The 25,859-nt window shown below is 33.1% G+C and overlaps 1 protein-coding gene across 15 annotated transcripts in view; it reads right to left on the reverse strand.

Moving 5' to 3' along the window:
• Positions 1–10,326, reverse strand: part of LOC119641789 (tropomyosin-2) — a 39,389-nt gene extending 29,063 nt beyond the window's left edge. For 5 of the 15 annotated variants that reach the window (XM_038040637.1, XM_038040638.1, XM_038040632.1 and 2 more), the window contains exons 1-3: positions 10,212–10,322; positions 5,290–5,445; positions 5,031–5,156 (exon numbers count right to left, since the gene is read on the reverse strand). In XM_038040637.1, coding sequence (XP_037896565.1) covers positions 5,031–5,156; positions 5,290–5,403 — 240 coding nt within the window. In that variant the 5' untranslated portion in view covers positions 5,404–5,445; positions 10,212–10,322. Of the gene's footprint in view, positions 1–817; positions 3,723–5,030; positions 5,157–5,289; positions 5,446–10,211 lie in introns of those variants that run through there. The other 10 variants (XM_038040634.1, XM_038040628.1, XM_038040627.1 and 7 more) reach the window with 10 other exon arrangements.
• Between the last annotated feature and the right edge of the window lie 15,533 nt (positions 10,327–25,859).

A 25,859-nucleotide genomic window follows, 5' to 3' on the forward strand; every position in this document is an offset into this window, starting at 1 on the left:
ATACGTAAAGATTTTTTTAAATAAACGAAAACTGGCAACATCATGAAACAAACTAAGGTCAAAAAATTACGAAAATTGCTGACATGCTGCTATATAGACAACAGAGAAAAAGAGAGGCTAGAAAATACAAGAAAGATATTTTATGATTCCAAAATTGAAAACTTTAAACAAGTTTTCCTCACCATATCAAATTGACGAACAGTCTATCTATACACCTAACTATTCGGTGATTTACTTCGATAAGTTAAGTGGATCATTGTTGAAAGACGAGAGGTAGTAGTGAAGTGAAAGACGATAGTATATATACTATATATATAAAAAGAGAGGCAAAGAATTGGAATCGTCACAATAATTGAAAAATTCTGTTTGCATGCACCACACTTGTAATTTCACATATCTATGTGTTTTGAGATTGCTGTCATATGCTCGCAGAACGAAAAAGAGATAAGTGCTTGAATACGTTATATGCGTCTTTGCCGGCAAAATAAAAAAAACTGATGAAAACACAAAACCAACAAGCTGTAACGAAACAGATTAAGCAAAATTCCTTCATACACTACGTAATCATTGCACATGAAATGAATTTAGAGAAACATAATTTTCAAAATTTCTCATTGAATAATTACGCGAATGTTTGCTTTTAAAAAATGGCAGATATTATGTCATGGCAAGCGCACATACATTTGCATACCTCTTTTAAGATATTTTCAAACATGACATTTTAAGTCCTGTACAACAGCAAGGTTTTTGTTAAGATTATTGTATCCAAATATTTAAGATTTTAATAAATGTTTTAAATGTTGCTTTCACTAATTACCCGTTTCAGTTGTGTATTCATGATGTTGTGTAATTCATTGCGTATAATATTGAATTTCATCATAGTATCCGAACTAAAGATGGAACGGCCAAACGCCAGGCCAGGGTAGTCGGAGCAACGATTTTTACTTCGACGAGCTTCACGTTCAGCCACTATTTCTGCCGCTTCACTAGTGCATCGTAGCTTAGCCCATTCAGCTGTTTGCATATCATCATCATCGATAGCTATTCCTTCGTCCGTGGCTGCAGATCCTGTATCGTTCGAGATCTCTGCGGCGGTTTCTAGACAGCCAGAAGAGCGTTTCTGTTTATCTCTTTTTGAAGAATTGGACAATTTTTTACATTTCTTGTCCTTAGTCTGTTCCGAGGCATTTTTATCACGTTTTATTTTGAGTTTCTTCTCTTTTGGCATTTGAGTAGACATACCCAGCATACTTGGAGATTGAGGCATTTGAGCAGAGATCACCCCTTCGTCCACCATACTACTATCATCAGGTGTAGGGCTATTGCTACCAAGCGATGTCGTTACCGAATCAGTAAGTGGCAAGTTTAAAGCAGATTTAATTCGTTGAGCAGCTGCGGGATCACCATCGGGCTCGTCGATGGACGGTGCAGAGTAAGGGTCGTCCAATGTCGATAATGTAGCCTCGGTTTCACCAACTTCGGACTGAACGTGAGAAGGGTTTATTTCACGTTTATTCAGAGCAGCCAAGATTTCTTGTACGTTAGGAGTCACATTTGAACGTCGCGTGCCAGAAAACCGCGGGTGATGTTGATGACCCCGGCGCTTTAAAGTGGAGGGCACTAGGGACATATTTAATTGCGTAGTGCAAATATATTCATTGCGGCATTCTTCACTGGAAGATATACTTTGATTTGACATAACGTCACTCCGACTCCGGGCATTTAAACTCGCTGGATTTGCTTCTTCGTTTTCGCTCTGCAGACACGACGTTGCGTAGGACCAACAGTTTGCATTTAATTGTTTGTGCCAATCTTGTAATACAATATTCTCTTCCTCATCACAATAATGCAAAAGCTTTTCTAATATATCCAATTGCTTCTCAATGGAACACCAACGGGATGATGTGACAGATTCACTGGAAGCTTGGTTTATTGATTTCACCCTTTTCTTTTTTATTGTCTGACGATTGTATGTACGATATTGTGAAGATGATTGAATATTTTCGCGGAAACGATTCGTTTTATAGTTTCCTCCTTTATTATTTTTATTTTTGTTAACTCTACTGGTTGATAATGCACCACTCTCTCTGCCCCGACCACTGCTATGGGCATTTTTCTGTAATGTTTTCTTTGAGGAACAGCTGTTCGCGTGATAATTTATTTTATTAACAGCTCGTTGACTTTGTAAAGTTGGCTGCTGTTTGTCATTTCCACCACTAGTCAATAAATGGCGATGGGCACGTTTAATTTGTCTTATTTGATTCAAGCGTTTAGGCCGCGGCAGTGAGGCACTGCCATTTGCTATATGCGACTTATTACTACTGCCGCTCTTACCATCTACGTTGTAGATTTTGTTTGCTATTGAGATACTTGATATTGTATTCTTCTTATATTTTTTCTTTTTATTGAATAAATTATGCTCTTTGTGTAGCGGACCAATTGCATTTGTATTGTAATCATTTAATAGTCTTTTAGACGACGGCAACTGTAGTGTTGCCACTTTATTAGATATTATATCCACATTTATAACCGTTGAACGGATCGTTTTATTCTCTTTTGGTGGATGTGTCAAATTTTTCTTTGATGCATTGGCGTATGATAATTCTTTTTTAGAAGTTCTCCTGTGATGAACCGTTTGCCATATATTACTGTTTACCCTATTACTCTCACTGAGCACGTTTTCTACCATATTATCAAAATTTTTGGCTGAAACATATAACAAATTTTATTTTAAAACTAACTAAACCTTTCGATTCATCGGTGAGCACAGTTGATGATTTAATTGGTATGTTCATACGGGTTTTTTATTGCTTTCAATCTTATATAAATTTCTGATTCAAAAAAGCAATGTCAAGTTTTTGGCAATGATTCAATTATTTAAATTTAAAATATATCGCAATAAAATTTTTTCTTCTCTGTTATTGATAACTGATTAAATTAAAGTTTTAAGGCTAGATGTAATCCAGGAAAATTAAACGATTTATTTTTGGTTCCATAAAAATTTAAAATTTAATTTAGAATCGGTTCCATTGATTGAAGATTTGCTATAAAAAACTTGTTAATTTATTTGCTTTTACAAATCAAATAAATGCAAGTTCCTGTTCGAAACATCTTTTAGACCAATTTGGCCGATGCCAAAGTTTCGTTTATTGTTACACTTCTTTAGTTCATTTTATTGCACACTTTTCACTTTCGCCTCAACATATTAATTACATTCTTTTATGTGAAGCGTGTTGCTTTGCCTTTTTATGTTATAACGCAGCGTGAAAATCTTCAACACCATTTCTTCCCTTCAAACAGAATTAATCGTGCGAACTACGCTTAGGTTAAACACTTCTTTAGGAAATATTTAGATTTAATGCATTTCCGTAATGAGTTAATCTTTACCGATTCCAGTTTCCAGTTGTAAGTGCAGGAAACGTTTATATTAGATATTTGTCGACACGTCCGATTCCCTAGTGCCCCTTCAGTTTGCCGCTTAAATACCAGCGTGTTCTCTGCTCTATGCGGAGCTGCAGTGTGGTAGTATAAGATTTTATTTCGCTTTATTTTATTTTTACTTTGCTCCTAATGTGCATTTTGCTCCCACAAAAGCATTAAAAATAATGTGTAAAACAACAACAACAACTAAATGTTGTCGTATTCTTAACTTTTACTTAAGTTAACGGTACGATTTGGTGGCTGTTAGAAAGAGCTAAACTAATATTTTCGAACGTTCACAGTGTCTGGCATGTCCACATACACGTAGCATACATTTGCATAGCATTTGTGCTTTGTATCGAATAGTTAACAACTCTCATTTTTCAGGCATTAATCCTCTAACTATCTCATTAAACATTCTCACGTATCTTTTTTCTCTGGAACTAATATTATATTTGACGCAAAATTGAAAAAAAAATTTGCTTTTTTTCTTTTAAATAATTCATATCTCCTACACAGTGCTGCATGCAGATATTAAATAGTCATTTGGACCTTAAAATTTATATCTGGAGTGAAAATACATAGGGGTGATGCAGACATAAGTAACTAATATGTCCACGTAAAATTCGTAGATTTGAGCCCTAACAATTATGTCATCGTATGTGAATAAATGAACAAAGTGATTGTGTCTATTGCTCTCTATACACTATTTCCAATTTGCTTAATATAATAGAACATCTTAACATATTTTTGTACTTTAAATTCACTGCCTAATCACTGAACAATGCGAAAGAGGGTAGCCAGCTTGTCTTTCGTTAGGCAATCGATAAAAATAAACATCAAAGGTCTTTAAAAATCTACCCACTTTTGAAGAATCAAATCTTTGAAAGATATTGAGTCTATCTGTCAGTTAAGCTAAAAATTGCAATATATTTGAAAGCGCTAAGGATTTTGTTACGTTCAATCGCATTGCTGCGACATTCGGATTGACCATGTAAGACATAATAAGATCGTTCGCAAGTTAATGGTGAAAATCCTTTAGACCGTTGCGCTTTGGTTTCCAAATAGTTAATAAAAATTTATTTAAAGTTAAGAGCGTCCAAGACGTTTGCTAAAGTTGTCACAATATTTTTTTATTATTAGTATTTTTCAACGCATGCGTTATACAACCATAAATATGAAAAAGAGATCCACAAATTATTCAATTCATACGATGGATAATCATTGTTGAGATCATTTGGGTTATATGTAGTTCTTCGGTCATTTGATATTTATGTGCGGGGATGTAAATACTAACATGCATAAGTATTTTTGTGGTATGAGCAATTGTTGCTTTTGATTATTCTATTTCTCTTTCTTTTTGTTATCGTTCGTGTTCGTTCTATCTTTTTTATTTTTAAAATTTTTTCTTTTAGAGAAAAATATACTAGAGAGAAATATGTTTAATGTTGTTCTCAGATATATAAACACTCATTGAGCAACTTGTATAAAACTCTTACCTCCCCATAATTATTGTAAAAGATTTGTTTTTGAATGTATCTTATGCATATCTTAAATTGGAGCATATCTTTAAAATTTTTTCAAAAATAACGTTATACATATATACTTACATTTTGCAAAGCTTTATTCTTTTCCTCCAATTTGCCAGTGACTAACGTCAAAGCTTCTTGGGTTTGATCTAATTCGTTTTCAACTGTTTGTATCTTCTTTTGCAACTGACGTGCTTCCTCCTCGGCCTATATCAAAGAAAATCATTTATAGCAAACATTTATTTAAAATATTTACAGCTGATAATAAGGGATTATTTAACAAATTACAAATATCGCATTAAAGGAAAAAGTTTTTTTTTTTTAAAAATTCAATTTTTACCTTCTCAGCACGCAAATTAGCATCGCGTGCTTGCTGTTCGCAAAGAGCAGCACGTTCCAAAGCTGCATCTTTGTCGATTTTCATCGCTTGCATTTTCTTTTTAATAGCGTCCATGCTATTTGACTTTGTTTTGCACTCTGCTTACTCGAAAAGAAACTTGAATAAAAGAAATAACCAATGTATGTGATTTCGTTTTAAAGTCATACTTAAGTAAAAATTATATTATCACTAATTTTGTTTTACCAATTTCCAATAGTGTTTAAATGAAGAAAAATTATTACGCAATTTTATTGAACAAAGTGAATTTTCTTATTCCCTATCAAGGAAAGATATTGCCTGTTAGCTTACTTTAAATGTGTTTTATTGGAAGAAGGACAGGGTTATTAAGGCACCCTCATAAATCGAAATATCTGCTGATTCACGGAAAACAATGATTATGTTTAGTGTTCATATTATAATGCTAAATGGTAAACAAATTGGCAATCAGATCTTTTTGGCCGCAATATATATCAATATGCTAGAAAACATTTTCTTGTGATATTCAATTAATAAATAGTTCGCGCCAAAATAAACAATTAATGGAAATGCCATAATTTTCGTTAACAATATTGGGAAAGAACTATAAGGTCAATTACCTTAGTTTTAGTAAGAAATGCGATAAGTGAAGTGAAAATAAAATAACTGATTTTCGTTAATTGCGGACCCGGTTCTTTATAATGTCTTGTCCTATAAACATTTAAATAAAAATCGCCGCATTCCATGACTATGAATCATACTGAAGTAATTTTTTATTGCTTAATGACACATACAGGGTCAACAAGTGCTGTAAGCCTTCAAGGTTATCGAAGGGCGATTATGTTCGCTTGTTTTTTATGAGTTAGGAAATATCATACCACGCAAGCCGTAAATTTTCTCTTCATTTCATTTTACTTTATCAATTTAATGAACATTTTAATGATTCTTATTTTGCACGTATTCAAAAAAAAAAGTGCACATGAAGGTTTTTTACTGGAGTTGAAGTTTCAGAACGAAAAAGAGAGGTGTTATAATCTCTCGAAGAATTTCAGGACGGGGATCAAAATCTGAACTGTATGGCTTGCTTTAAGAGAGACTGTTGCCTGCGATCTCTTTTGGCTCTATACCAGAGTTATAAATCGTTAACTAAAGACTTGTCTCAAGTTTTGTGCTCCAGAAAGATATTCTTGTGCAAAAATATTGGGAAAATAATAATGTTTTATCAAAAACGCAGGCAAAGTGTGCGTTGTGACAATTGAGGGGTTTGAATCAATCGACTTCCCTTGCAATTTGAGAATCGAATTTATATGTACGAAGTTCGTTATAGACTGCCTACAATAAAAAATCGTTTATTCTTTTAAGATTGTGAGTGCGAAAGGTAGCCCGTTCTTGTTCCTTATGAGACGAGGCGGTAATGCGTCGCCATTCCTAAAGCGATTCAGCTATCTTCAAAAATGTATGGATCTTATTAATAATTATGAATATGTATTTTCATTTCAGAGACAATGGTAAAATCAAAATTTATTACCGTCATGTCCTTGGAATTTTTGTACTAAACTTATATTGTATTTCGTTTGTCGTTAATGACAACGCAATATAATTTTAGTTAACATCAACATTATTATACCCAGTACTCCAGAATAGGGTCATATGTCTTTTGTCAAAAACTTTTTGACGCTAAAAACGACGAAAGGTTCAGAGAATCTAAAAAATATATAAATATTTGACTATGCCAAATTCGGAATCCATCTAAGCAAAGCTGTCCGACTATGCGCCCATTTGTAAGAAATGTTTTCTGGGTAACAAAAATTAAGATATCGGGTTCAAGTTTGGCAAAAATATTGAAACTTTTTGGACGCAAGCACGTGTTGAAAATATGCCAAAAAATCGCGGGCATACACTCGTACCCAATATGGTAAATATAACAATTTAATTTTTCTCGTTTATTTGCTTTAGCCTTTTTTAGGATGAAGATGGTGAGGGTAAAATATTTGTTCATAGTTGAACATGATTTTCTTACACGTTCGTTTTGATAATCGCCAAAGATATGTAAAACTAAAAAGAGCACTGCTCAAGAAGGAATTTTTGACTTGGCTTGCAAACATTGTAAGTCGTTTCACAAATATTGCCTTTAAAAATAAATTATATGTATGTGTTTAATACACTATTCGGCGCAATAAAATTTTCTGAGTTTGATATTTAATTCGAAGCACATAACTATTCGCTTCGAAAGGCTTAGAATTTATAATTGCTATGATATTATTTGCCTGTGAAAGAAAAAGACAGATGTCGGAGACATTATTAAGTAAACCCTCTCAGTATTAAAATCATTTTATTATAGCCCTCACACGTTTACTATATTTACCAGCTTAGGAGGCTATAAATATTCTTTGCCGGGTTATCTAATGAATAAATTTACTAATATCTACTTCTCTGTTGGCATCCCGATTTCGATTTTAACCTTTGGCCACAAATGCATGCTTTTCACTGTTGTCAATGTAAGTTCCCAATTAGTAAATCAATTGTTTAAGTCCATTGCTCGACTTCAAAATTTTGTTTCGAACGTTCACCTTTTTCGTATTTTCAAATTAAAACCACTATCAATCAGCCCCGTTAGCGTTCAGGAATTGGTCATGAATTCTTCAATCACCAAACTTTGTACGAATAATTACCCGAAGCATTATATGAATTTCAGGTAGCACGAAATTTGTTTACAAGTAATGGCACATTACATAGATATAAGTAATGAAATTAATGAACGAATTAAATACTTTCGAAGTTTCACAATTTGAGATTAGGATTTTTCTTCTGAACAGAGTTTTGAGGTGGCAATACTAATGGATAAATTTACAAATATGTCTAGATGTTGTTCATGCTAATTACGATTACATTTGATTTAGCTGATTTGTAAATCTAGCATAGCCTCATTGGTCCAATGCAAGTCCGATTTCTTTCAAATTATTTTTAGCATATTTTTTCTAATGAGCAAACGCGGGCCGTAATAGCGGATTTCTGCTCCTTACACCCTCTTGCGTGCAAAAGAAGAAATTAAAAACACAAATTGCTTATGAATAAATAGCAACGATATAAAATCATAGAGAAGTAGACATCGGAGGCAAGCTAATATTTGTAACAAATATAAGATTCTAGATAGAGTATTAAAATAATTCAGAGCAAATGTTTGCTTGTATAGGCCAACACAAGCTGGGCACACTTTGGAATAATTTTTATATCTTATAAGAATTTGCAGACTTTTTGTAAATATTTTTAGATCACAAACGGACACATAAGCGTATACAAACATTAAGAAATCTCATTCTACGTATATATATATATATATATATATATGTATATGTATATGTACAGGCGCACATAGGCATTTACACGCAAGTATAAGCACAAACGCATAGAAATCTGAAATAATACCAAATTTCGGTACACGTTCGTTATTCTAAGGGATCTAAAAATAAAAAAACGAAGACATCTGTTTAATAAATTAATACCTAAACGAGACGAAGAAATGAAAGAAATTTTTTATTTAAATTCTTGCACAATTATCTATATTATTTATCTATTATTACTCAGCGGAAAGTTGCTTGAATAAAGCGCTCTGCTCAAGTTCTTCAAAAATAAATTTTCCTTCTTTGAATAAAACATGTTATATAACAAGCAACATCGGATTGCATAATGGGATCAGAGATAGAATAGTTATTTTGTTAACGACACGAAATGGCCACATAATAAACTTAAGCTGCATCCTTGGTATTGTTATGTCCAGTTAGCTGTTTAGACATCTTTTTTAACTTAACTGCGTAGTTTAGACACTTTATTATGTGTTTTAATATAAATGGCATAGCATTTCATACTTTTGAAGTTGAGAACGAATATTTTTCGGAATCATTTCATCCTTATTGTTGAGAGTTGTCTCTCATGGTTTTCATTTAATGGTAATTTGTGTGGGCAGCTCCGCATAAACCAAGCCAGTTTACTGTAGCTTCTCTATCACATTCATTTATATATCTTCTAGATCTTATGATTACAGAATTTGACAAGTTGATAGAATAGACAAGTAAGAGAGAGTCTGCTCAGAAATCATCTGGTTTATAATCCCATTCTTGTCTTTGTTCGTTTATTAAATAATGAATATTACACGTAACTGATAGAGCCTTTTGAATTTACTTGGTCTTCTGGATCTGAATCTCTACTTAAAAATAAGCGAAGAAAATTATATACATATAACCCCGTTACTCATAATTATTTAAGAAAGGAGCGAGTTTTTGCTTACTATTTAGCGAATTCACTAACTCATCAAAGCTACGTCCGTAGGAATATCAAAAGTTTACGGAATATCAAGAAAAAATCCATTTCTAAATAGGTGCATGCAAAAGGATAGACTTAACATACTCTTGCATGACGGATAATAAGCGTCATATTTGGTTAACATTATTGAAATCTTCGAGTTTCTTTCATTCTTTCTTGAAACTTAACACTACTATTTGTGGTTACCATTTAGTTACAAAAAGAAGAAAACAAAAAATGCTGCAAGTTTTTGCTTATTTTGGTTTTCTATTCTAGACGCACAAACATTTTTAACCTTTTTTTGATTATCATCTTTTATTTATTATTAAAAGTTTTTTTGATTTTTCTTAAGAGCACAGATGAAAACAATAACACCCGAAACCGTTCTAATTGTCACTAAAATTTAATGAACGTTACTTGAAACAGTTATTTTCTGATATCTGAAGCATTTGGAACAAGGCAAAGTGGGCGCATAACAAATAGTAATACATTAGTGTCGGCAATATATCCTTTTATTACGTAATTTTACTTAATTGCTTCTTTATTTGTATAATTTTTTTAAAATTTGGGGAACGGCTAAGATGTTTTTTTGAATTGACTTTACTTACTTTCTAATATAAATTAAGTATCGAAGTTATCCGCGACTTGAACGGATTGTGATGTTCAACTGAAATTTGTGTGCAAACCATTGAGTCAGTTGGCTGCCGAACTTAACGATGGCTGCGATTGCTTTTATTGTCGTGGTGTGAGTGCTTAATATTCCTATATTAGTTGATGGAAGAAAAATACATTTTGTTGTTTTTTTTTACTAGACTCACATGCGCATGGGATTTTCTTTGCAGTTTCGATTGTTTTTTTGTGATCTCTAATTTGTTCTTTCACGCTAAGCATATTTTAGCTTTGGCTAAAGATTTTCAAATTGAAAATAAAAATAAAGATAAATAGAGTAAAAAATTGTTTTGCATAAAGAAATATTTTCGATTTTAGTTTATTTTAGTTAATTTTATGAAGTAGTGTAATATAGTAAGAAGTTTGAAGGTAAAAGGAATCCATTCACATAAAGTTGAATGAATTAAAAAATGATTTTGTTAGCATTTGCGTGATGAAGGTATTGATAACGTTAAATATGCACTCTTCAATAGTTTCACCGTATTGAAGACAATGTAATAACGAGTCAAACAATTCTTATGATCTGAAGAAGAGGAATTTTTATTAAAAAGGGGGAAGGGGCGAGAGTTTTTTCTTCATGTGATATACTAAGTTTGGAAGTCGCGCCCAGAAAATGGAATAGACTGCTCACGAACCACAGTAGGCAGTGACATATAACCTTGATTTTACAAAGTGCTGCCAAATTGTACAACAAAATCATAAAGGTGTACATTTAAGCACGGAAGTCCTCTCTGGCTTTCTATTGAATATTTTCTCTTCTTTTTTTCCTTCGTCTCCTTTTACTTTTCTTTTGGTATTAGATCTATTTCTTCTTGAACATACCGATAATTAATGTAGCTTACATTAACAAAGATTATTAATGAATTTTCTGCGTAATTAACACCTCGTTTAAACTCTTTTTAAGATAATCGAGCGCATTTTAAGGTAAATGACCATTTATAAACGAGGGCCGTAATCTTGCTTGCCGGCTTTTGTGACGCTCCTTGAACAGGGCTTTTTTCATGCACGATAACAAATACGCTGTTTTCATTAAAATCATTAAGATTTCAGCTAACTCGCGCAAATTCACTTTTCGGTGTTCGAAACAATTTTTTTATGTTTATCGGAAAAGTTCTGGCAACCAGAGTGTTCAGCATCATCCGTGATTGCATGGCCACTCCTTCGTCCCGACAGAGCAGAATCCAAACAGCACTTATCAAGCCATTGTTGCTTGGGCGTTACTTTTTCATATTAAAATCAATATGCGAAATTTAGATTTTGGCATTGTTCTGAAAATTACAAAAGTAATGTCGTTAAAACAAATATAAATTGTCAAATATAAACTGTCGATCATAATGTCATGAATTTTTGACACATTTTGCTTGAATGTTAGTGGCGATATCTATATGTCATCCTATGAAAGTATTGAGTGATGTATTATTTCGTTAAATACAAAATTAATTTCAAAGTTTATATTTGCAAACTTTACTGTATAGAAATTTCCTTATTAGAACTTCTCTTTGCAATGAAATGCGATGAATCAAAGTTCATCTAAACTCTCCAGCAATCACGCCTATTTTGCACTGAGGTGATTTTTATAAATGGAAAGACCGCTTTTTATTAAAAACCCAATAATTGCACTTACATAGTTTTTACTTCTCAATGGCTCTGTTCTTTTACTTTATCCCGCCCCTTCCCTGAAATTATTTTTATCTTACATGTTGTTCTTATTACAGGCGCCCCTCGTATAACAACGTAAAATACTTGCGAATGTTATAAGACAGTTCTGATATAAGACGATTTCAAAAAATCGAATATGTGTTCCGCTGCATGTTTTTTCAATTTCTTTTTGTTTGGTTTCTATTTTATCTCTAATAAGAGACGTTTTAACCAACTTTGAGAAGAAAATGTAGAGTAGCTCTAGTTTTTGATGAAAATGAATTTTGTGATCATAATTATTATATTTTGAATACATTTTTAAATTTTGGTTTTCGTCATAAAATTGAATATCAGATTTTTTTTCTTATAAAAGCTTGAGATTTGGAAAGTATTTTAAGTTATCACAAAAGTTTACCCCTTAAATTTGGTTTCGATATAACAAATGCATAAATCATACTATTGTATATGATATCGCAGTTTAAGTAAATAAAAAATAAGTCGCGTACAACACACAAATTAAGCGTGTTGTACGCGGCATGTACATACATATTTTATTTGCAGCAGTATTAGTGATCATATTATAAGCGTTTCCATAACTATCCGAAATTTCCCTCTATTTTCAATTCGAACATGTGTACTATTTTTACACGTCTCTTTAAAAGTTCAAAATACCTAAAAATACATAACTATAAAATTGTATAAATAAACTTTAGGACGGAAACTTCCTAAAGAATTCTCATAAATTCTTAATTTCTGAAATATAATTGCATATACTCGTCAATTATTTATGAGTAATAATTGGTGCATAATTGGTAAAAATACAATAACACCAAAATGTGTATTATATTTTAGAATATTTTTTAGTCGGCTTATATCGACCAATTTTTTTCCTGGATGGAAGTACGGAATTGCTTCCTTTAGGGATATCTGCTGGGTTATTCCGCATTTTCGGGTACTTCAATTCGTGTTCAAGCTAGTTTCTGCATAACGTTTATTTAGAAATTGGTTTTGAATGAATTTGGAAGCCATTTATTCAATCGATCTATAGGCGTTCGGAAATGATAAAAAAAAATCAACCGCAGTTGTTTTTCCTCTCTTTCAAGTGCCGGCCATAATGATTCGTTTCATTAATTGACATTCTTCTATACATTGCAAGAAAGATGTGGGCGTCATCCGAAAGAAGTGAAAAAGGATAGTTTCGCTACGTTCCCTTTTTTTATTTCCGAAAACAGTACACATCGCCGGCGTAAGGGAAACGTCGTTAAGAGGCACTTGCGAAATATGTTTGCAGATTTTCGGCTTTTCGATGCTTTGTTGATATTGGTTGAATGAAGGCATATCGGATATAACTTCAAAATTGATTGATTGAGCTTCGTTTTTGATATGAATTTGTGCTTTTTTGCTAGTAGCTTGCCAGTTTCGAATTTCACTTTTTTTACAACTCAGACCTTGTTTAACGTTTCAAACTTAACTGCGGCGAATGTCAATTCTCTTAAGCGCTTTTTATATCTTTATTGTATATTACAAAAGTGTTGAAAAATATAGTATTGATATTACCGGAAGAAAGAAATTAGTCGCTCAAGTCTTTATACGCGTACTTTTAAAAACACCAGAACAGTACATCACTAATATGTATCTTGAATTAGAGGCAGAAGTAAACATGGAGTCTACGTGTAGGGATTTTTGGTAATTACGTAATAATTATTTCATATTTATATGTGTAATGTGATATATTAATCGCCAACTGAATTGCTTTCGCAAACTTATTCCGGTGGTCCGTGCAACTCAAAAGCTTCTATGCACAGGCCGAGTTGCAAACGTTATCCGTCCAAAATAATTAAAAAAATTATAGGCTATTTTATAATTATACAAAAATCTGGTATGAGAATGACCTTGAGCGAGCGAGCGCCGATATGTTTTTAAACCATGAAGACAAAGAAATATTTTCCAAACGGATCGTGAGCATCAAGCATCTATCCCATAGATTTAACTAAAGATATATTTTAGACAAATCCACTGAGTTATAAAACCTATTCGCTAATTGTATTGTATACTAACTTTTAGACTTTCCTTCGATTACTATTCCGATATAGATTAAGTAAACAAAAAAACAATCGCAAATTTTTAAAATGTACGCCCATTGTTCCATGGTTTATCAATGGGATAATGTATAAATATATGAGCGAGTTATCTGCATATGTATGCAGGTTAGATATTATAGAAATTGATTTAATTATTGTCCTATTTGCATTTCCCTCAGAATAAAGTTGTAAGTTCCATCTGTACATAGAGTTCATTTTTAAAGTTAATTTTTTCCTTTACTTTACTCTTGTGCAAGGGTTGTAGTTTCTACACACTAACCGTTAACACATGCAAATTTCAGTCAGTGACGTAATAAGATAAAGGTATATTTCACACGGTTGAATGTGTTTAAAGAGAGAGTATTCATGACAAAGGCCATCCTAAGATGAGTTAAGCTTTTCATTTTTAAAAAACGTGGTCTAGTTGAGTTCTTTAGATATGCTAAGAAATTTTAGTTGGGCGTTCCCTCATCCAACTCTTTTTTTATGGTCTCTTTAATCTTTATTTTGGTGGAAACTAGAGGAAAAGAGGATTTGAAGATGGCTGGCTACTCACCGTGCATCTGTTTGACATATGATCGGAACCGTATATCATTTTGGTTCAAATAATTACCGGTGCGAGTTTGAAATTGTCGAACGCAAACATTTAATTTTGTACACCTTATTATTAATGTGAACTCAAAAAAATAAAAAAAAAAAATGCATAGAAACACACACATATTCAAACCGATAAAAACGATAATAAATATGTAAAAAAAAATTTTTAATTTAGAAATTGTACGAACATAAGAAATGCCTATGCATTCTATAAAACGGCGCAAAATTGAATGAAAATTTTTTAGAACACATAAAGAAAAAATCAAAATTAAATATTCCAGGGTCAGTGCTTTTTTATATCACTGGATTTGTTTAATATTTGATGAGTATTAGCTGGGTATAAGTTGCAACGAAGCACACTGAACGTAGACATATTCTTAAGCAGAAGGAATAACGGAAAACACTTGGCTATGTATGTTTACATGCCCATCTGTTGAGGCAAAATTCACGTCCTTAAAACTTTATCTAGAAGATTAAGCTTGATCCCAAGTCAGATAGTTTGAATCGAATAAATTAAAATTTTTGACTTTAAAGTTTCCTATTTTTTAATTTCCATCTCAGTTGCCAAAATCAAGCGAATTGTCACGAAATGACACGGATTTTAGCTATGGCACATGAAAATATAATTTCACATGTACTTGATGTAGGGTTTAGATCGAGCGCAGCATTTTGATTCTGCCTTACAATCGAACACCATTATTTTATATATGAAAAGTCATTATATTGTTTATAAAAAAGCTACTGATGGGCCTTAAAAAATTCGATTTAAGTTTTGCAGTTTTTAATATTTTTTGATGAAATATAACCCATGCATGCATACCATAGCTATTTTACATATTTAACATAAATATATTTATAATCTCCTTCGGCCTGTAATTTTGTGTGATAGACATCACCCACAAATTTAGAATTTTTTTAAAATAAGTCATTAGAAAAATGTAAAAAAGAGTATCTTTTCGGTACCGGCTTTATAAAGAAAGAATCTTGTGTTGGAGGTTCATGCTACTTTAAATTGAGTTCTATCTATGGTATGGTTATTAAGGGTATTGTTTTAAACGCAAGTGCAGATATGCGTCTTGTTTTCGGCAGGAAAGAGAAATTTTTGACTACAGTCTGGAGACTATAAACTGAGAAAGTATTAACATGTACAGAAAAAAGATCACTAATATTCCAAAGTAGAGAAGCTAAAAAAAACAAGCTCTGAAACGTAGCTAATCAAGTTTTTGAAAATTTCCAAACATAAAAGTCGCGATCATCCAAAAAAGAAGAAGAAATCAAATTTTCCTCCGGCCAAAAGGTCGCAGTTCTTCTGTATACTTCTTGCCCGCCAAGGACTTCTGGTCACCTTATCCATGTACTTGGGATCACTTACGTACAATATTGAACACGTGATTTCTATGTACTCCATTAAATGAATTGTCTAAAAATAGTACAACTTTAAACAGATATACAGTAATATATATACCGTAAAATCCCTCTCAAACGACGAAGGAAAATTACAACAATAACGAGATACAGTAAAGTTTTTCGATAGTAAAATAAAAAGCAGAGGATATTGATTTTATATGAGATATATGGGTTAAAGGCAAAATGAATACTCGACAGATGAACACTGATATTTAGCGATCAAGCATACATCTTTTAAAATGCAGTCGAAAGTTGAAAGTTTTTCCCATCTCTCTCACCCTGCCCAACCAATTATACACCGGTACATAACAGATTAGAAGACTTCTGCTCTCAAGGTAAGAAAAACCGACAAGCATGAAATTTTATAAATATTTCTATATAAGTAAGACGCATGAAAATTTGTGTACGTCGACAATTACTCGCAGTCAGCATCGGTATAATTTAGTGTTCGCATTGCACTTTCTTTAGAATATTTATTTAAGTGGTATTGTTTATTTTCCCAAACCAAATCAAAGCGAAAATAAACTTACTAGCAAACTATACTTCCGGCCAGACATTTTCACATTTTTAAAGTTCTCCGCTATATATTGTAAACAATATTGAATAATTGTTCAAGTATTTGTATAAAAATTTGGCTGCTTACGAGAGTAAGCGTATAAAAATTTGTGAGCATACGAGAATAAGCGTATATATTCTCAATAATTCGAAAAACGTGAGAATAAGCGTCCAATTTGTTTACATTTGTTGAATAATTGTTCAAGTATTTGTATAAAAATTTGGCTGCTTACGAGAGTAAGCGTATAAAAATTTGTATTCATCAAAGTGTTATGGTGGACAGCGAGTTGGAAATCAAAGCTTATTATGCGGGCCATGTTTTAGGTGCAGCTATGTTTTGGATACGTGTCGCTTCGCAATCTGTTGTTTACACTGGCGACTATAATATGACACACCTGATCGCCACTTAGGTTCCGTTTGGATAGATAAATGCCGCCCAGATCTTTTAATCTCCGAGAGTATTTATGCCACCAAAATATGAGATTCTAAACGTTGTCGTGAACGTGATTTCTTGAAAAAAGTGCACGAATGTGTTGCAAAAGGTGGAAAAGTACGTATTTGCTTTGGGCCGAGCCCAGGAATTGTGTATTCTTTTGGAGACATATTGGGACCGCATGAATCTTAAATATCCCATATACTTTGCATTGGGCCTTACCGAAAAGGCAAATACTTACTACAAAATGTTCATCATTTGGACGAATCAGAAAATACGCAAAACATTTGTACATCGCAATATGTTTGATTTTAACCCAGTTTACACAACGCATTTTTTCATAAACTTGAAATTTATATATTTTTTAAAATTATCATTATAAAAAAGCACAACTTGTTGGCAAAGTTTTAACCATATTTGATCAAAATTAATGCTTAGGACTATAAATGTTGTACGACAACACAACTACAATCATAGTAAGAACGACAATAGCCATAACGACAAAATCACAAGCAATTAGATCCATAAATATTTACTTGAAAAATAGTAGAAAAAAGATTAACAAAAACAAACTGAAAATAGTTTAAATCGACATTAAGTTAGAGAGCCGGCTTAGATATAATTAGAATGAATCATAGCTAAGCTAAAAATATGAATTTTATTAAAACATTAATACGGTAAGCGAACTTTTATTCATAACACAAATATACATTATTTGCATATAATTGGACCGTATGTGGCTAGAAACATCATTTGTCGGATGTCGGCTGAAAGATATTTGGCAAAGTTCTTAAAAAAATGCACTCCAGTGTATTCAAAATAATCTAATCTGTTATGGATGAAGCTGTAAGCAAGTTCCTCGTATTGTTTCTCTCTTTCTTTTCTTGTCTTCACATTTTTTAAAATCTAAAACAATGTCGAATGGGCAGAAATATATTTTATTGTTTTCCAAAATATTTGCTCTGAAGGTCGATAAAACTTTGTTTAAAGAATAAAATACTTTCGAAACATCGTTTTTAATCGCGTCCTTGGCAGCAAAAACTTTGTCTACGCCAACCGTGCCATAGGACATGAATAAAGAGAAATCAAGATGTGAATACTGCAGCTGACAATCAATTCTCTCGTTCCAGTGTCCAAAAATAGATGGGAAGTAGAGATAAGATGGTTATAAATTGTTTATCGCCAATTAACTTCAGTGTTTGGATGATCATTTATCATCATCGAATTTCTGAGAAAAGAAAGTCAAAAAGTTCTTGAAAAGCTATAATCGGATTTCTACTATCCTGTTTTGTAGCATGTCTTTCAGCAATCGATATAAACCTTTATTGTTAGCAATCTGAAATCAAGCAGTATACTGTGCGCAGACGGCTTTTATACGACCAGGTATTCTTCCATTATTAAATTTGTATTAGGGGGGACCATCATATATTCGTATTAAGCCCAGTAATGCTGCTTAATGAGTTCATCCACGTCAACTATATTTGTGCAAACGACAATTGAGTTTTAGCGGAAGTTTTCAAATTCATCCGACAGGTTTTTCACTCAAAATTCAAGTCATTTGATTCACTCAGCCATATTAAAAATTTAAGAAGGGAGAATGACCACAAGTTCGTTCTTCCTTTTGTTTTTGTCGAAATTTCCAAGCGAAGGACATCTACGCTTCCACTGTACTTCTACTTTGCGGTGCAAACCTCAGATAGTACATTTTACATTCATTTATAGCAACAGATAGTAACTTATTGGACAGACATCAGGTTTGGTCAAATGTTATTCGAAAACATAAAGGCCAAAATATAGCAAAAATTATATTGATTTGCAGAAAGTTGTTAGTTACGTCCAGCTACTACTATGAAGAGTAATATATGTTGCACTCTTAGTCGGAGAGTCTGTTTCATATATGTAATCCATTTATGTATGAATTCTGCTATATCCGTTATTTTACTTTTATTCAAAAATATGAATACGTTAATAAAGGAGGTCTTGCTGATATTCTTTTTTTTGACAAAAGTGCACACAATAACAAATGACTAGAAAGAGAAATTCAAAACAATCAATCAAAGAAGTGTTGGGTGTCACTATATTCGGTCTAAGCAATTCCTTTGTAGTAGCATTTAAACTTGTTTGAAATTCATTGGTGTTGCATATCGTTGCTGTTTCGGTTGTGTATCTCTGAATGAAAACATGCTGCGCAAATTGTCGTTACTGATCACTTATGAAATTGGGGACATGTGCGTGCATTCAAAAGGAAATCTAACTCTGAACTGCTTTAGTGGCCGAGATATATCGTATAGGCAAGGTTAACCACTTTATATATAATTTATAATACAAAAACGAATATCATATAGATAGTAGAAGTTAACTCATAGGAACAAAGTTTAATTATCTGCGAACAATTTCCTGTATATTCCGATTTTTGTCAATTATTCGCTGATAGGATTCAAAAATACAAGATAATTTGCGAAAGCAGAGTGAAAACTAAAACTTTTTTTAAATAACACAGCAGTTAAATAATAATACGCATTTTATTAAGCATACTTCAAGAATCGCATATAAATCAAGAAAGGAGTATGTCGCGGAAGGTGGGAAAATCAACATTAAGTCGTCAATCACATTATTTTTCGCACAATGTTGATGTTGGTTATCGACTCCGTTTAAGCAAGACGAAGCAAAAGAGAATTAAGCGTCGTATACTTGATCTGAATATGTTTCTTGGAAAAAAGTAGCAAACAACAAAATGGACAAGTTAGATGATTTCTTGTTACAATATCGCATATGTATTGAAATTACTTGCGTCATACGCTTCGATTCAACGAATTTGTAAAACGTTGTATGTTTTTCTTAATATTTGCATGCTTTTTATATATATAATCGCTATAACATCTTTTATTAACTACGAAATATGTCTTTTTAACATAAATATGGCGGGAAAAATCAACTGAGGACTCACTTTTTTAAAATTTTTTTAATAGTCTAACCTTTTCGTTGCGAGTTCTTCTGATCTTGTTTGAGAACCAGATTGGACAAGTGCTGGAGAGTTTAGCGAATGTAAAGGGAAGGAAAATTAAAATGACTTCGTTCATTAAATCGTAGAATTCAGAAAGTAGGTTTTATAAGTTATATGTCAGATATATACAACTCTATTGCATAACCAGGTGTTAATTAAGGAAAAATTTTGTTTTATTGACGAGATAGCGTTTGACTTTGGCATCATCCTTTGCTAACTTTCTAGTGGTAATGTCCAACGAAAAGAAAATTGTAGGATGATAAGGATCTTCAGGAAGAGGAAACGGATCAGTTCGGGAAACCGAAAATTAGATCAAGAATTTTATTCTAACAATTAACGATAGTATTAGACAGGGTAAGGTATACATTGTCTATACCTTCAAAAATTCCTCGTACGTACTAACGTTATAAGGCGATATCAAGCCGTATAAACGTTCGTCAGTATCCCATGATGCCTGAGGCAGATTAAATTCTCCCAATGTGATCAATAAATTGTTTGTTTTTGACAAATTATAGTTAGGAATGATAGGTGTTTAAACTATGTAGCTATGTCGGACGATGCACGGATATAGGAACAAAAGGTGAAAGTGGGTCTATTTTCTAATACATAAAAATACAACATCGACCGAATGACCAAAAGATACTATTTGGGATAGTAAAAAATTTGCATACAGCTAACTGAACACCTCCCCCTCTGTTTAAGTGTCCATCTTGTCTATGTAGTGTGTAATCTGCGCAAAAGATTTCAGAATCTATTATGTTAGGCTTTAGCTAAGTTTCCGTAACAGAAAATACATTACAATCACAGCTGTCTACATACAAATTGCAGAGCTTAGTGTTAAGGCTTCTAACATTTTGATAAAGAATAGTGAAACAAAGACTTCCTGTAACTAGATTTTTGTTTCGGTAGATGTGGTAGAAGGAATAACAGCAATAGTTGAGTTACGCGGTCTGTTACGGAAAACAACTTCTTTTACTAGCCCCACTAGAAGCCAGAAATCCTTAGACAGTAGTCTCTTAACAGAAGCTTGCGGCACCGATATTTTAAATGACCCGTTCTCTTATGGTTGCTCGTACTTAAATTTAAATACGTTAATAGCCCGTTTTGATATATCATGATTTTTGGCGTACGTAAATTACAAAATATCATCAATGGGTATATTCGCAGTTGCTCAACTTAGAAATATCGATTTTTGTGGTGCCACGATTCGCAATTGAACTAAATCACCATTGCCGTTACCAGCCCTAAGTCCGGTTGAAGGATTTTCCGTTCCTCGCACTGCAAGAACCGAACAATCGTTCGGTTAATCAACCGGCACGTCGGCTAATTATGAATCTTGATTATTTATTTGTGAAAGACTCATCGTCCTTATCCTCGGCTAAAATCGTATTATCAGAACATCCAGCTGAACCATAATCGGAAGAATTTTAATTTGAGTAATGATAGGATTAGCGATGTCATAGGTCGAGATAGAGATTGAAAATCCCTACAACGGGTCGAGACATGCAGTTGAAGACGCCAGCCGCTATTAGTGCTTGAGGAGCTTCTGGAAATCGTTATCCCTCTGACGGCATTTCCTAGATGCCCAGCGTATACCCTTTAAGCCACCGCTAGTGTGGTCCATTGCCTATCACTGAAGCCTAGACACTTTGAATGGGCGACTTTATTGCACAGCCAACAAATCACCGTAGCATCGTTCGGTTTCTTACACCTACCAGCAGTACACGGCTCTGGACTCTCTACAGTTATTATCAACAGGCATTACTATGATTATTACAGCTGTTGAATTTTGTTTATTTTCAACGTATGTAAGAATGTTCACTTAAAATATGTACATATGTTCAAAATTGAGTCTTGCGTCAAATATAACCACACAGTTTGTAAGAATTTCCGGCGGAAGATCACTCCATCTTTGCAGACCACTGCACTTTAACAACTTTAGAAAAATACCTGCTGGCAGATGACAGAACCGAAAGTTTATCATAAAATTCAAATAATGTATGACAATAAACATTCCAAACGTAATACCTATAAACCTAGTTCGTTGGAGAATTCTCTTTTGTAAAATTTCCTTGGTGCCAAAATGTTCGATTTTAACTTTTTACAATTAATAATAACTCGGGTAAAATGGTGCGTTATATCAAAGAAGAGTAATCATTCATTTAAGTCTCCTCTACGATTACTGCTGGAACAGTGATGAGTGGGGGTTTCATTTACAAATACGATCTCAGGTAAGCTTGATAAATACTTCACGAATGTAGGTAATAGAAAAGTAAAATTTATTACGTTACTTTAGAAAGGTGATAAGATGAGAACTCTTCATATTAATTTTTAAGCGAAGATCTATTTGTTTAATTATTTACAGGAAGAATTTTTGCATGTTATTTACTCGTTCAGAGAAATATTCGACGTTAGGGAAGTTGGTGAACTTGGTTATTATGCAAAATTTGCTAATATGCTCTACGTCTTTCCTTTTTCTTAAATGTTATTAACTTAGTTAGTATTTATAAATTATATATTGATCAAATTAATTAGCATTTTAGATTACATAATATTTTTTACTGTTTGTATTTGATCCCTCTTTATTATAATCGCTTTCTAATAGACCTTCTGCTGGGTGTTCGCTCGCATGGTAAAAATCATTAGAGCTATCTGGTCTGGTGGCTCTCATTTGAAACGGAAGCTTCTTTATACAATTATTTGAATAGTACCTGCCCAAACCTTCATTAATCAACCCTCAATAATATATTGTAGTTTTTTTACAAAACAATGCTTGACACAATCGATCCGTTTTATCAAGCTATAAACAATCCATCTCTATACAGCCAAAGCGGAATATTCATCTTCTGGACAAAGTCCCAGAATGAACTGTACTGAGTGGACTATTATAACTTGAAGAACTACTACAAGAGAGATCAAACTCATTATTGCATCATCAATAAATCAATAATAAATCATCATGGGATCTACATCATAAAGTTTCTCTACTTTTACCATTTACAGGTATTCCTCTTTTATATACAAAAAACAAAAAAAAAAAAAACAACACCAATGAGATACACGGACTATTTAGGTTCAAAAAAAAAAAAAATCTGTTTTACTTTTGCAAAGGCGATATATATTGTTGTTGGCCATGTGTTGCTAACCGAAAACATCTGCGCAAAATAAATATTCGTCCCAATTGAAAACCAAAGGTTGGCAGTAATATTAGTATTACATATTGTGAAAAGTATCTATGTTCATCGACTGTTTGTTTATCACCCGAAAAAATGTCGGAGTTGACGAATTTGAAAATACCGGCACAAACATTGAAACATAAGTGCTCTGCTTACCAGCGATGTGCAATCTAACTAAAAGTAACAAAAACGCTAAGCCAACAACTAGCGGCCTAATTGATATTGATGGAAGTGCTGATGAACCGGAAATTCATCTGCTTTGAGGAAATATTAAATACTCTCAGCAATTACACTAACACAAGTTTGACGACTGCTAAAAGGAAAAGAATGTACCGAATCGGTCGCCGAGTGTTGGAAAGGTGACATTTCGCAGTAAAAAAAATTATTTTGCTGTTTTTTGTTTGGTGCATTCAGTTGTGAGTTAAAGCGTGTTAAAAATGGAAGTGAACAAAGAGAAAATTCGGTACATTTTACAGTTTTTCTTTGACAAAGGCGAAAATGCAAGCTAGGCGGCTAAAATTGTTAATGGTGTTTATGGTTCCGATACTGTAACAGCCAATTAGGTGCAATTTTGCTTTCGAAGATTCCGTTCAGGAATTTTTGATGTTAAAGATGCACCTCGCACAGGTAGGCCGGTCGTCGAAAATGTCGATAAAATCGGAGAAATGATCGAAGTTGACCTGCATGTTAGCAGTCGTAACATCGCCCAGAAGCTAAAAATCGACCATAAAACAGTTTTAAACCATTTACACAAAGCTGGATTCAAAAAGAAGCTCGATGTTTGGGTGCCACACCAATTAACAGAAAAAAACATGATGGATCGAATTTCCATCTGCGAAGCCTTGGCCAAACGGAATGAGATAGACTCATTTCTTAAACGGATGGTGACTGGAGATGAGTTGCTTCCATATGGCCGAACGCTGAATTCTGATCTCTACTGTCAACTACTGAACCGTTTGAAGATAGCGATTGACCAGAAACGGCCAGAATTGGCCAACAGGAGAGGTGTCGTGTTCCACCAGGACAACGCTAGGCCACACACATCTACAGTGACTCGCCAGAAACTTCGGGAGCTTGGTTGGGATGTTTTAATGCATACGCCATACAGTCCGGACTTGGCACCAAGCGATTATCATCTTTTTCTTGCAATGCAAAATTTCTTTAATGATAAAAAATTGGAATCTTGGGAGGATTGTGAAAATCGACTACTAGAGTTTTTTGCAAATAGAGACCAGGACTTCTATGAGAGAGGCATTTTGAAGTTACCTTTAAAATGGCAACAAATCGTACAACAAAACGGTGCATATTTGACCCAAATCGGACAATCCGAAGCATGTTAAATAAAGTCCTGAAGTTCATATAAAAATAATGGATTTCTTTTTCCCCAAACTACTATATTACTTATTATTATTCATTGTTTTGTGTTTAATTGCTTAAACTATTTTTATAATATTGCAGTACCTACAAAATCCCTCCGCCAACGAAAGCATTCGACGACAGACGAGTGATTGATTTTATCTTTTGCTTTCTTCATAATTAAAACCTAGAATAATTAATAAATTATTTATTTATTTATTTTTATTTACTTACACATGAAACTCAACTAAAATAATTCAACAATTCGAATTCAGTTAACTTTTAGTCTTATACTAATTATTATTAAAAACTAGTAAAAAGTATATGAGGAGAAGTAAAGAAAAAAATAATTTAATAACAATTCATGTATAAATAAATAAGAAAAAGGAAGAAAAAGGAAAAGCATGTACCCAAACATGCAAAAGTGTGGCAACCGATACCAGTAGATAACAATTAATTTTCAAATCATTATGGGGTGTTAAGGTTAAAAGTTACGTTAAACACGACATAGCAAATCGTGCATTTTAAGCATAGTTGTTTGGGTAGACTTTAAAGAGTCCGATGTTGAGATTAAGTGATAGACATCGTTTCCATAAGCAACTCTGAACAGATTAAATAACTTATAATTATATTCACATTAACAAAGCTTACTGAAAATCAAGTGCCTAGAGAAGCGTCTAAGGACATTAAAGCTTATCTAGTCAAGTAACGTGGGCGAAGCACCAAGAATATATCTACGCTTTTCAAGTGAAGGTGAGGATAACAGAAGCAACCTATTTTTATAAGAAGGCAAAGAGACAAGCGGACCCCAACCCAATTTCCTAATGGCGACACAGCAAGACTTGCTTTTGAGCACATTCAATTGAATTTACATCACATATATAAGAAGGAGACCGCAGAGGCGCTTACTCAAGTATGGGTCTAACGAAGCACATGTATAGTCTTTTTGTATTGTAAGGATCCTTAAGCTCTTGGGATCTCATCTCTTAATGAATCCTAGCACCGGTCTAGCATTACTTTAAGAAAGCTCAATGTGCAAATTAAGGTAGTCTTTGATCAAACAGAACTCCTTAATCGATGAACCGAACCTGCGATTTCCAACTTGTGTAAATCGATAAAATACTCAGTATTGAATGACTTCCTAGTTGAGAAAGCAAGCTTCGGACATTTTTTTAGATTTAATTTCATAAAATTCAACGATCACCATGTAAACAAATTATTTAAGCCAATTTGAAGCTTTGCGACACCATTCAAATTTAAAGGTTCGTTTGAGTCTTTATTAATTTAAGGTCTTTATTAACGTTTGTACTTATATTCTGACTAATTACTCTAGTGCTTAT

This window comes from Glossina fuscipes, unplaced genomic scaffold (genome assembly GCF_014805625.2).
Source record: "Glossina fuscipes isolate IAEA_lab_2018 unplaced genomic scaffold, Yale_Gfus_2 177, whole genome shotgun sequence".
NCBI classification, from domain to species: domain Eukaryota; kingdom Metazoa; phylum Arthropoda; class Insecta; order Diptera; family Glossinidae; genus Glossina; species Glossina fuscipes.